The sequence below is a fragment of the Balaenoptera physalus genome, assembly GCF_965194825.1.
Source record: "Balaenoptera physalus genome assembly, chromosome: 1".
In the NCBI taxonomy this organism is placed as follows: domain Eukaryota; kingdom Metazoa; phylum Chordata; class Mammalia; order Artiodactyla; family Balaenopteridae; genus Balaenoptera; species Balaenoptera physalus.
Window position 1 is genome coordinate 62,611,563 of NC_138882.1, and position 13,936 is coordinate 62,625,498.

At 35.9% G+C, this 13,936-nt stretch overlaps 1 protein-coding gene across 6 annotated transcripts in view; it reads right to left on the bottom strand.

Annotated features, from left to right (window-relative positions):
- FIRRM (FIGNL1 interacting regulator of recombination and mitosis) overlaps positions 1–13,936 on the bottom strand; it is a gene marked incomplete at its 5' end in the record, with an annotated part of 325,889 nt that overhangs the window by 25,307 nt on the left and 286,646 nt on the right. For 5 of the 6 annotated variants that reach the window (XM_082437530.1, XM_082437531.1, XM_082437532.1 and 2 more), the window contains 6 exons: positions 4,744–4,882; positions 6,588–6,672; positions 8,419–8,584; positions 10,862–11,002; positions 11,717–11,821; positions 13,402–13,490. In XM_082437530.1, the coding sequence (XP_082293656.1) occupies positions 4,744–4,882; positions 6,588–6,672; positions 8,419–8,584; positions 10,862–11,002; positions 11,717–11,821; positions 13,402–13,467 (702 nt within the window). Of the gene's footprint in view, positions 1–4,743; positions 4,883–6,587; positions 6,673–8,418; positions 8,585–10,861; positions 11,003–11,716; positions 11,822–13,401; positions 13,491–13,936 lie in introns of those variants that run through there. The other variant, XM_082437533.1, reaches the window with a different exon arrangement.

Below are 13,936 nucleotides of genomic sequence, written 5' to 3' on the forward strand. Positions count from 1 at the left end.
TAAATGAGACAATATTTTCTAAAAAGATCTCTTAATAAACAGAGTGTAAACATTTTCCATAAAAATTAATTCTTCTCTGAGTTGTTAGAAGCAATACGAACACACAACAATGATAAAGATATGTCAAAAAATTAAACTCTACATCACTGAAATCTTAATCTATAACAGCAAAAGAGGTGATCATTTTTGATTGATCTGAAAGTGAAAGAAACTTTAATACCTTATTGTTTTTTGCTATATGGGGATCAGTAGATGGTCAAAAGAAAAAGGTCTTACAAACAAATAAAAGAATGAGATATAAAAGAAAACAGGTAAGACATGAGAAGGCAGTTCACAGAAAATACAAATTTCCAATAAAATAAAATTGAAAAACTCTAAATTACAACCTAATTACATATCTTTTGAAGGGGGAGGGGAGAGGACTATTTGATTAGCAAAGATCTAAGACTGATAATATCCCAAAGTTGAGGAAGTGGAGTAGTAAGCACTTAATTTTAACATTTATGGGAGCATAAAATAATACACTCTTTGCATTACTATTAAAAGCTAGAGTGTTATAAATTCCTTGACCCGGTAGCAATCCCACTTTTGGAAATATATCCTATAGAAATACCAGCACAGGTATGCAATGCAATCTTTCTTATATAATGAAAATGGAAATAAATCCAGTATCCATCAACTGGAGAATGGTTAAATAAATTCAAGGTATAAAATTGGATGATGAATACATAGATTCATTATTAAAAAAAAAAAATTCAAGGTATATTCATAAAATGTAGTAGCATAGAGCTATTAAAAGGAATTGGGTAGATATACCTTCACGAATATAGAAAGCCCTAAGACAGATTAAGTAAAAAAATCATGCTGCAAAACAATACGTATAATATCATCCTATTATTATTTTTAAATGTGTGTTATGTGTTAATATTTCCTCCCTAATCCTCCCAAAATAAATCGAAATCTTACCTGTGGTTCTCTGTAGCAGATGAAAGTAGGATTTCACTGTTCATGTTAGGTATTTGTGTAATGTGTGAGGGTTTTCTGAGCATTTGTAAGTTGATAAAACACTGGGTAATGCCAAGATATCTATGTGTATACAGGGGATGTAGAGGACAGTGGAGTCACCCTACCTGGATTGAAATCCTGGCCTTACCACTACCTCTGCATGATCGTGGGAAAGTTACCAAGCCTCTCTATGAGGGTGCAATGTGGCTTACACTAAGGTTACTGTGAGGTTTAAATAGTGTCTGACACTTAGGCAACTTAGCTTAATAAATATTGGTTGTTATGTCATCCAAATGTGTAATACACACTATAATCCAAAGAGCTTTAAATTAGTACCTTAAAATTAAGTCAAACAGATACATTATTATTTTTTATTATTATTATTATCTTTAATTTGGAGAATAATTTCAAATGAAATAACTTTATTAACTGTGTATGTTCAATCTCTTTCCAAAAATATATCAAAACCTTAATTAAACCAATCAAAATGGAATTGAATGATCCACTAATTGAGTATGACCCTTCATTTTTATCTTTTATAAAAATATTTGGAAATAGTCAATTTTCCTCAGCAAGAGTAAGTTAGATGAAAATTCACCTCTTTGATAATTATGAATATGAACTCTCTCATATACTGCTATGGAAGTTTAAAAGGACAGAGATTAAAAATGAATCTAAGATACTTATAAGATACTCAATAAGAAATTTTATTCGGCTTAGATGTCATATCACAAGAAACTGTTCTTGACTTCATGATTGGGTTCCTACCTTTACTCACATAGGCCAACCCGCAATTCTCCAAAGATGACACTAGTCTATAATTACCTGCTTATACTATCTCCCAACCTAGACTATAAGTTATTGGCGGCAGAAAGATGTGGCTGGCTTAGTACCCAGCACATTTTCTGGCACACAGTAAGGACTCTGGAGATAGCTGGTAAATGAATTAAATGAATAAATGTTGACACACAACTTATCATGTTTGCCTACTTAAAATTTTTCTTTCTCATTCAAGAGGAAATTGTATAAGATTTGGTTGAAGACTCTGGTTTTACTTCATTACTAAATAGCATACCAATTAAATCTAGAGCTGATTTTCACATTTTCAAAAAGCAAGTGTACAACACAAATACTATCCCACCTTGATTTACTCAACTGTTTAAGTCAGAAAGTTTGCATCTCAATGCCAATAAAAAAGGGGTGGGGATATAAACAAGGAAAACCATTTTTAATGTTTCAAAATATTGAGTATCCAGTCTTCCTTTCTTTAAATAAAACAAGAAAAATACCGATAAAATCTGAATGTAGTGAGCAATGAATCTAAGTGTAGGCAACAGATATAAAAATATGAGTTTATTTTCTGAATATAACTTTCAGTAAGCATTATATGAACAAAAGTAGGAATTACAGTGCAAATTAAATTTATATCTAAGAGCGTTACAAATAAATTTCCCTATCTTTATAGAAAAACTAAATGATTTGTGGCTAAAAAGCTTGTTACAAAGTCTAATACAACAGTCTCATTTTGAAACCATGTTCAAGACTTAAGAGAGAATAAATATCTATTTTAGGGGCTGTCATGGGTTGAACTGTGTCCCCTAAAAAGACAGGGTGAAGTCCTAACCCCCAGTACCTTTACATTGTAGATGCAATTAGTTCAGATGAGGTCATACTGGAGTAGGATGTGCCCTTAATCTAACATGACTGGTGTCCCTATTATGAAGATGATAAGAAGAGACAGGGAGAGGACACCACGTGATGATGGAGGGAGAGACTGAAGTTATACAGGTGCAAGCCAAGGAATGCCAGTGATAGCAGAAACTAAGAAAAGCATGGAGCAGACTCTCCCCTAGAGCCTTCAAGAGAACAGGGCCCTGCTGACATATTTTAGACTTCTATCCTCTAGAAGTGCAAGCGAACAAATTTGCCACCTGATTTGTGGTAATTTGTTATAGCAGCCTCAGGAACCTAATTTAGGGACTGATACATCTACATGCTTCCATAAATAGCATATTACCTATGAAATCTAGAGGTTTTATTCTGATGTTTTTAAAAACAAGGTGAAAAAACTGCTTGGAAGAGTTTAATGAAATAGTTTGATTCTTCAATAAATATCAATAGTGAACAGCAGAGGGCGATGTTAATCAAAATTTAGAGTTAAGAATGGAGAAACTACACAGACCTTCTCAAAGCTCCATTTCAGGCAATGGACAGTAAGTAGCGCTACTATCGTTTATCAGTACCAAGTAAGTAAAGAAAAACAAGTAAGGCAAAACATGAAAATTTGCTTGGACAGTTAGGAAAGTTTACGATTTAAATTCTCTGATTTTCATATACACGCAGTTTATATACACTGAACTTATGTATTCAATACTTCATGTACAAATAGCCATCCTGGTCAGGTACCCTCGGGACTTCTCTTTCTTCTTCCATTATAGACTATACTGTGGCTTGGGCTTTCCCCAACTTACTCCTGTCCAGGAATCTCTGTCTAATCTTACTCTCCAAGTAACTCTAGCTGAGGGATCTGTGGTGTCAAGATAAGCAAGATGGAAATTGGAAAAAGAGGAGGTGGAGGTTGAGGATACAGATGTATAGGATAAAGGTGGATAGGGGAACGTCCTTCCTGCCACTGACACAGGATACCCAGCAAAATGCCTTCTCCTTTTGGGAAGGTGAGGGGAATCAGAAAGGGTATAGGAAGGAAGTGAGGACACAAAAGAAAAGGAAAAAAGAACGAAAGAATGTAAGGGAAGGATAGATAAAGAGAAGTAGAAGAGAAGCAAGAAGGAAAGGGTTTGCCCCTTCCTAAAGTTACTCCTCACTCCCTCTTACCAACTTCAGGACCCCTTTTTCAAACTTCCACCCTCCTCTCAGGTTTGTCTTTCCAGATCAGCCCTGCCCCATGAGTTGTGACCAGTGTTTAGGAACTGGATGAATCCTTACATGTCCACCTGCATAGCTGCTGGGCAGGGAAGAGCACAGGTACAAAGGAATACCCTGTATCAGTTTGCAGGTCCACAACAGGAAGGGATGTTACTGTTATTCTACGGAGAAATATTTAACTCATTTTCCCACTGAAATTATTGCTTATAACTGTTAGGTCCTGAGTACTATTAATCCTATAATTTAGGACTATTACGAGTAAAACAAACTTTAAAGAGCTAGTCTGAGAACAGAAGGCACTATGTATAAACACTGTTATAGGAAAATATACTGTAATTCCCAATAAGCATATTACAGATTTTTAGAATACAATCTGTTTTATAAAAGGGATGCCAATTCAACACTATAACTTTTGGAAATCAATATAAATGTAAGTATACACCAAGTATACACACAGCTGTATACTGCATCTCTACAGGTTGTAATGGATTGGTGAAGAAAAGGTTGACTGTGGCTATATCATCAAGACGACCTTAAATAAATACAGGACTAAGGAATTAGATTTTTGTCCAAGGGTAGAAAAGATTCTGAGGAGAATGCCTTGACCAACCAGTGAGTATATAAAAAGGCAGGGACAGATAGACTATAGATGGGACAAAAGCAGATAGGGGTCTAATGCAATGCTCTGAGTGAAAAGTAATTATGGGCTGTAAATAATCCCACAGATTAAAAACAAAAACAAAACAAATTAAAACCCTTTTAGGTAAACTGATCCGTAGATCTAAATGAGATTTAGTAACTGCCAAAAGAAAAAGAGCTACAGTTCACAGTGTTGTTAGACCATATTTTTACCTGCGCATCTGATTGTGTCATCTGCTCAGCTAACTGCAAACAAGAATGGAAGGAGAAAAGAATGTCTTCGCACAAGCTAGTAATTATATCTTTGTGTTTCAGCTGACTCTTTATAACCGACTGGTGCTTAAGGCTCTGCCTAAATGAATAAAAAGAAAAGAATATAATCACCACAAGTAACACATCAAGTAACTTAGGACCATAAAAATATGACTTGAAAGAACATGTAAAAAATCAAAATGCATCATATATATTAGACACGGCATAATTAAGATGTGTTGATGTTACCTCTGAAGCTGTCATGTTAGTTTGAGTAAGTTGATAATTTTTTTTTTCTCCTTATAAAATATTAATTGAACTCTTACTATATGCCAGGCACTCTGTGAAGCCCTGGAGATAGAGGGGTGAATGAAAAGACACAATCTCTGCCCTGCCTGCCTGGAATTTCTGGTCTAGCACAAAAGAGAACATTAAATAATGTAAGAATAGTTAATTGATTACAGCTGTGATGAATGCCAAGATAGAAAAGTCCAGGGTGCTACAATAGAGAGATTTAATCTAACTGATTCTCAGGGTGAGGATGAAAAGAATGCTACCATGAAGACCTAACACTTAAACTGAGAACTGAAAGATAAGCAGGAATTAGCAAGGTGTAGAGTGCACGAGAGAAGCATCCCAGGCAGAGGGAAAAGCTGTGAAAAGGCTCTGGGACAGGAGAGTGTATTATGTTTGAGGAGCTGAGAGCAGGGATAGAGCAATGGAGATGGGCTGGTGAAGAAGGCGGGAGCCAGAGAGGATTAGGTTGTTACTTTTAGTAAACTGGGATGGATTTTAAGCAGTAGAGTGACATGATCTGATTTACATTTTTAGAAGATCAGTCTGAATGCTCGATAGAAAATGGATCAGAGCGGGGCAAGACTGGAAGATATTCGATGATGATGGTGATGGTGATGGCGATGGCGATGGCGATGGTGATGGTGTGGCTAATCCACTGAGCACTCACTATGTGACTTGCAGAGTTGCAAGCATTTCACACTGATAAACTCAATTCTCACTATAACCCCACAAAGAAGGTGCTATTGTTATAACTCCCACTTTCAGATGAGCAAACTAAGACTCAGAGAAGTTAACCAAATTGCCTAAGAGTTCCAGAGGGGTAAGTGATTTCAGAATGGATTCAAGCATATGCGGTATGGCTCTGAGTTGACACTTTGAACCACTGCACTATTACTTGTTGGCAACGTAATGACCTGGTGGTGCAAGAAAAACACCTAAGACCTGAAAGTATTACACTACCTTTAATGTTTTATGCATATGTATAAAGTAGAGGTTCTTAACCATTTTTACATCTCAACTATATCTCCTCCCACCCCCAAGAATCTGATGAACGCTATGGACACCCTCCCTAGCACCCCTTCATAATGCTCTAGTTAAAATTATAAATGGAATTAAAATTGAACAACTCAAAAGTATATAATGAGGGGATTATATTCAGCTCTAATTATAATTATTAATTTATCTAAGCCTGGAAATAGGATACTTGATAGTCAGTTAAACAATAGTAGCAGTAGGCAAATGGTTAAGACCCATGGCCCATTATTTCAGAGGTACTAGCTAACTGAGTAGAACTTTTTTTTAATTTGAGAGAGCAGGATAAAGAAGTATGATTTAGTTTGGGAGCTACATGTACAACATTTGGATTATAAGAGAGCAGTGTCAGTAAATATTGTACACACCCATACAAAATGTTTTAAATGCAATCTAAGAAAACTTACAAATAATTAAGACTTTGGATAAGGAAAATAGATTACAACAAGTAAAAACAAAACAAAACAGAAACTTACTTAATTATAAATTTCCAAGTATTGGCATGAAATGCATGGTCCATACTGGAAATAACAGAGCAGATATCCAACAATGAATGAATAACTACAAAGAAAGATAACAGAACTCTCAGGACATTCAAATGTCATATGGGGTGAGTTTCTTCTATATTTAAAAATATCTACTGAACAATTTTGACATTTGCTAAAACAGGCAATACAGTTTGAAAAAAATTATCTCAAAATAATTAGTGAAAGTAAGTGTCAGGCTTTTGATTTAGGGTTTTTATAAATTACAGAAAATTAAGTTTGATGTTTACACCTACTCTATGACCTAAATAAAACTAAAAATGTTCAGTGGACTAAAAATTATGCCCTATTATAACTGAAATACTCTACAGATATTCGAATCAAAAATGATAAAATATACTGCTAAGGAAAGAAAACCTAACAAGGAAGAATCAAAATGAATTTGTACAGTACTCATTAAGGCTTGTACTCTGCCTGAGGTAGATTACTTGTTAAAATGAGCACAATAAACCCCCTTTCTGTGTCCACGCTCTTAGTCAGTTTGCTTCCAAAGACCCTGGGCTTCGCGACATAACTTGCTTTGGTCAACAGGACAAAAATAAACATAAACCAAGCAGGGACTTTAAACGTGCCTGCACACTGGGGCCTGCCCTCTCTTGCTGCTCTTAGGACCCCTGAGGCCATCAGCAGGTAGCTGAGCCTGGGCTAACCTGCTGCATGATGGGCTACACGGGACTGGCTCAGGACATTATATCTCCCTCTGCCGACAAACGACCATGAATAAGGTCAGCGATCACAAACACACGAGTGACCCAGTTACACCATGTGAAGCAGAGAAAGCTGTTCTACCTGAGCCCAGCCTAAAACACTACCTCAGAATCATGAATAAATGAAACAGTAGTTGCTTGATTTCTTTCTTCCTTTCTTCCTTCCTCTCTCCCTCCCTCCCTCCCTCTCCCTCTCTTTCCCTCCATCTCTGTTTCCTCCCTTCCTCCCTCCTTTCTTTCTTTTTTCCTTTCTTTCTTTCTTTCCTTCTTGCCATGCCACACGGCTTGCGGGATCTTAGTTCCCTGACCAGGGACTGAACCCAGGCCCCAGCAGTGAAAGCACCAAGTCCTAATCACTGGGCGGCCTGGGAACTCCCTAGTAGTTACTTTAATGTAATAGATTTTTGGGTTGGTTTGTTACAGAGCAAAAGATACCTGATAATACTGCACAAAACCACCTTACTCTCTTTATGCTGAAGCTATGAATGCAATCTTTTCATTAGAGTACTGCTTTTCAAACTCTGGGCCATGATCCATTGGTAAGTGATGAAATTAATAAAGTAGCAATCAGCAATTCTTTAAAAATGAAATAGACTATAATAGAGTACGTTATTTCAAGTACAATAAATAAATGCAGTATATACATACACATTCACAAACATACATACAAGTATGTAATTATATGTGTTCCGGGAAGAAATGCAAACTTCACTTCTTACTATGAAGTTATGGTTTAAAAACTCTGAAAGCTACTGCTTCAGAATTTGGGCTACTTTAGAGGGTATAAAATTGCATAACTTTCTTTGTTAATCATTGTGGAGAAACAACCTACTTTGAACATTGACTAAATATATATAAATCTATGTTAATGCATCAAATATCAATTTTACAAAATCTAAAATTTAAGAGATTAAAAGTTTATTGGGTAGGATTTAAATTTTTTTACACATAATATCATGAATCATTAGAAACAACATTGGGTTCAATAATTTAACTGATGTACAGTTTATAGTCAATATACATCATATACTAAGTAGTAAGTTTTCTTCACTCACCTACTACCATATTCAAAATGTCATCATTCTCATCTATTAAAGGGTTCAGGCAAACCATATCCAGCAGTTCCATTAGCTGCTTTTGAAGAGAATAGGCCTCCTTGAAAAGAGCCTGCAGAAGGTCTGAGACTAGGTGTAAACGCCCAGAGTAAACAGATTCGCTATTCTGATCACAAAGAAATAAAAACGAGAGAAAAAGCAAATCATAAAAAACTCAAGAGCCAAATTTATTTTAATTCATTCTATCAGAGCTCATAAATGCAATGCTTTTAGAGAGTGGGTGGGTGGGGAGCATATGCAAAACATGGGGTGCAGAATAGCATCAGAATGTAAGCTGGTGCAGCCACTGTGGAGAACAGTACAGAGGTTCCTCAGGAAACTAAAAATGGAATTACCATGATTCAGCAATCCCACTCCTGGGCATATATCCGGACAAAACTATAATTCAAAAAGATACATGCATGCCTATGTTCATAGCAGCACTATTCATAATAGCCAAGACATGGAGACAACCTAAATGTCCATCAACAGATGAATGGATAAAGAAGATGTGGTACATATATACAATGGAATACTACTCAGGCATAAAAAAAGAACAAAGTAATGCCATTTGCAGCAATATGGATGCAACTAGAGATTATCAGACTAAGTAAAGTTAGAAAGAGAAAGACAAATACCATATGATATCACTTATATGTGGAATCTAAAATATGACACAGGGACTTCCCTGGTGGCACAGTGGTTAAGAGTCCGCCTGCCAATGCAGGGGACATGGGTTCGATCCCTGGTCTGGGAAGATCCTACATGCCGCAGAGCAACTAAGCCCGTGCGCCACAACTACTGAGCCTGCACTCTAGAGCCCGCGAGCCACAACTACTGAAGCCCGCGCGCCTAGAGCCCGTGCTCTGACACAGGAGAAGCCACCGCAATGAGAAGCCCACACACCGCAATGAAGAGTGGCTCCCACTCGCAGCAACTAGATAGAGCCCACGCACAGCAACAAAGACCCAACGCAGACAAAAATAAATAAATAAATTTATAAAATAAAAAATATACATATGACACAAATGAACCTGTCTATGAAACAGAAACAGAATCACAGAGAACAGACTGGTGGTTGCCAAGGGGGAGGGGGTTGAGGGACGGGTGGAGTGGGAGGTTGGGGTTAGCAGATGCAAGCTTTCATATATAGAATGGATAAACAACAAGGTCCTACTGTATAGCACAGAGAACTATATTCAATATCCTATGATAAATCATAATGGAAAAGAATATTAAAAAAGAGTAAGGTACATATATATATAACTGAATCACTTTGCTGTACAGCAGTAATTAACACAACACTGTAAATCAACTATACTTCAATTAAAGAAAAGAATTCTCACCAGCAAAAAAAAAAAAAAAAAATTTAATGCTTCTTAGTGAATGACATATTCATTCATTAAACAAATGTTTAGTGAACTTCCATTATATATAGTGTACTTTGAGAGATGCAGGTATGTATAAAATATGTTTTCTGACTTCCAAGATCTTACAAATATAGAACTAAAAGGGAGCTAAATAACATTAGGTCCAGTGCATGACATTTCAGTATCCTGTCACCAAAGAGAAGCATGAGTTAACTAGCAATTTTCATTCACCCAACAAACAGCATTATCAAAACTTCCTGTGACCCACAAATCCTAGGCCAGCTTTTGTGCTTTAAAGCTGTCTCAGGATTAAATAAGGGTCAGTGGCCCTTTATAGGCACCTAATTGTTAAGCAGTTCATCTGAGCCACCAATGCCATGACAGAACTATCTGAGGACCCCTGTGACTTGACACAACTCTGTATCACTTCTTTCCTTATCAAGAGCAAATAGAATACGACAACAACAACAAAACTGCAAGAGCCCCCTTTTTAAGATTTCTTTATAACTACTTATTTTGAAACAAATATTTACATACATGTTCTTTGTTCTATGGAAAAATGCACTGCAATAATATGTTAAAATGTAAACTTATGAACAAATACTATAAGCACCACAAACTCAGCCCCTTTGCCCATGGATTCTAGGCCATTTAAAGTGTACTTAGGGCTTCCCTGGTGGCGCAGTGTTTAAGAATCCGCCTGCCCATGCAGGGGACTCGGGTTTGAGCCCTGGTCCAGGAAGATCCCACATGCCACAGAGCAACTAAGCCCATGCACCACAACTACTAAGCCTGCGCTCCAGAGCCCGCGAGCCACAACTCCTGAAGCCCGGGTGCCTAGAGCCCGTGCTCTGCAACGACAGAAGCCACCGCAATGAGGAGCCCGTGCACCACAATGAAGAGTAGCCCCCGCTCACCGCAACTAGAGAAAGCCCGCGCACAGCGACAAAGACCCAACGCAGCCAGAAAAAAATAAACAAAATTTTTTTAAAATGTTTAAAAAAAAATAAAGTGTACTTAGACCCATCACTCACCTTACAATGTACAAATGTACTTTTGATTACATGTAGGACTGAGGAGGGAAGACTGTGAATATTTTCTAGAATGATGGATTCCTGAGTGGCACAGACATGCTGAACACATCCTGTAAGAGCTCCTAATAGCTGTACCATTGTCTGGAAATACGGAAAGAAGTTTCATTCAGAATATATTTTCTGTGTACCTAAAAGGTGCCAGACAATATGCTGAATGCTAGGGATACAGCAGTGAGCAAAATGGACCCTCTCTCTGTTCCTCCTTACACATAACTTCAGTCCGTCAGAACTACAAATATTAGAAGTGGCTAGGGACTTCCCTGGCAGTCCAGTGGTTAAGACTTCGCCTTCCAACGCAGGGGATACAGGTTTGATCCCTGGTCGGGGAGCTAAGATCTCACATGCCTTGTAGCCAAAAAACAAAAAATTAAAAAACAGAAGCAATATTGTAACAAATTCAATAAAGACTTTAAAAATGGTCCACATCGAAAAAATCTTAGGAAAAAAACCCAAAAAAAACTGGCTAGCCATTTGGTTAAAAAAAAAAAGAAAAAAAGAAGTTGGAATCCTAACCCACAACATCAAAGTATATGGCAGGTGTTCTACATACATACGCTTTAGAATTACAGGTAGGGCATGCTATCTTGATTACTTGTCTTCTTATAGGAGTTTAGATATTTACTAAGCATGTAATTGTATAAGAAATTCAGAATTTATGTTTTTTACAATATCTTTATATCTTTAATTGTATAAATTTAATTCTAGCATTGGGGCATTATATAGAGAATATAAAGCTAATTAATATCTCACACTCTTTAAGCTCTCCCACCCCTCTTTCTAATATATTTGACATACCTGTAAAATATTTCTTAGAGTGGTCTGGATTTCTAAATTTTGGCTTGATAGTCCTCTGGCTTGACTGGTTAACTCATACATCATGTCATCAAATAATCTCACAGTCTGTGAAAACAAAGCAGGTCATAAATAGTAGTAACAGAAGTCACTAAAAAAGGAAAGGCATATCTTCAAAGAAATAAATTAGATTTGATTTTGCATTATTAACAGCCACGGGATATTGTCTAGTGTAACAACTGTACCTAATAAAGTTAATAAAATATATATTTTATATAGTGTTTCTATAGTATTTCTATTTTTTGTATACTATTTTTCTACAATAGAATCTCCTTAAAAAAAAAAAGCCTCCAACAAAAATTGATTTGTCTTCCACTTCTGTGATTTGAATCTACTTAATAACATCCATAAAAAAAGATCAAAGTTCATTTTTTGGTGATGTAACAAAAGTGCTACTCTTACACTTAAATAAATAAAAGATGATGATCTTAACCAATCAACATCCATGTGAACATTTACAAGGATATTTTCTGGTAGTGGTAATGAATTTGTGCTGAATTACCTATTCACTTGTTTTCTAACCAGTTCCCCTTTCTGACCAACTCAAAATACTATTCCTGGGTTAGAGACATAGTACGTGACCTCAGAACTAAGTGTTTTTGTCTGCGAAACATTAGCCAACCTAAGATCTTAATACTCTAAACAAGTTAAATGGCCTGAACACTACACTACAAGAATAACCTCAGTCAGCAGCACACTGTAATTAAAGAGGGTGCTGCTTCCCGTAAGCCTGTTAACACTCAACATCTCGTTTTCATCTATATATTAGCGGGACCTTTTTTGGCGGTCAAGAACAAATTTTAAGAAACTTTTTAGATAGAGAACAATCGAGTGAATATGAGTAAAAGGAGTTCTGATAATTATTTGTTTCAAAGCTAAACTTAGAAATCCATTCCAGTAAGAGATTAGTTATCATAAAAAAAATGTTTCATTTTGTCACCAAAGTATGTTTAGTTCCCACAATTAAAAAAAAAAGTTATGACTCTGCTTTTCAGAGAAAAGTTATACCACATATATCTAAAAGGTAACAATGCAGTTGGTGAATCTGATATTTTCTTTTAAGTTACTTGATTTTACCAATTTTCCAGCCATTTTTATTCTAAGGCTTCTTTAATAAATTTTGGCTCCATTTTTCCTTACAATGAAATTTAACAGTTATTAATAAATTCTACAGAGAAGATAAAGAGACTTAACTAACTTCATCATCCATCCCAATTTTCAATGAATAGCTTTAAAATACAAGAGTATTTAAAACCAACTACAAATAATGTGAATTCAATTAGTAAAGGATCCATACTCTCTGAAAATGTTTTTTTAATTACCTAATAATCATACTAACACCATCATATTCTCATATGAGATCTACTTTTAACTATTTTATTTGTATTTCAAATATGTGATACATTGGGAATTCCCTGGCAGTCCAGTGGTTACGACTCAGCACTTTCACCACTGTGGGCCCGGGTTCAGTCTCTGGTCAGGGAACTAAGATCCCACAAGCCTCACGGCGCAGCCAAAACAAAAAAAGTGATACATTAAGAAATTAAGAATAAATGGTCTAAAACTGAGGCCAGATCTTAACAGCCTTTATAACAAGTAAATTGATTAAGATAATAATAGTACTATACCTTTGGCAGCACTTGTGAAAAGAAAGTCTGTTCCAATGTCAGGTGGTTCATATGAGGTAAAAACATTTCTACAATAATTTTCAGAATTTCTATAAAGGAAAATAGTAACATATTTTGTAGCAATATTAAGTCATGTCAGCCAACAAAGATCACTACCCTTTCCCAGATTCGAGAATATGTAAGTACTAGCAATCAAAAGCTTTGTACAGTTTCAAAATGCCATATTCTATGTAGAGAAACTATTAACAATTAAACAACCTGAAAAAATAGAAAAATTTTAAAAAAACAAAACAAAACAAAACAATGTATGTGTCCAGCAACTGAAGATCAGTTAATGGATGTGGGTACATCTACTGAATAGGATCTGCTATCATTAAAATGATTGTTAGAGATTGTTTAAAACCATGACAAAATGTCCACAATACATTAAGCTAAAATGAAAAAACTTCCAAATAGTGTAATTCCAATCTTAATATATATAAACATGTATATACAAAGAATAACAGATAGGCTGGCAGGAATATATAGAATCAAG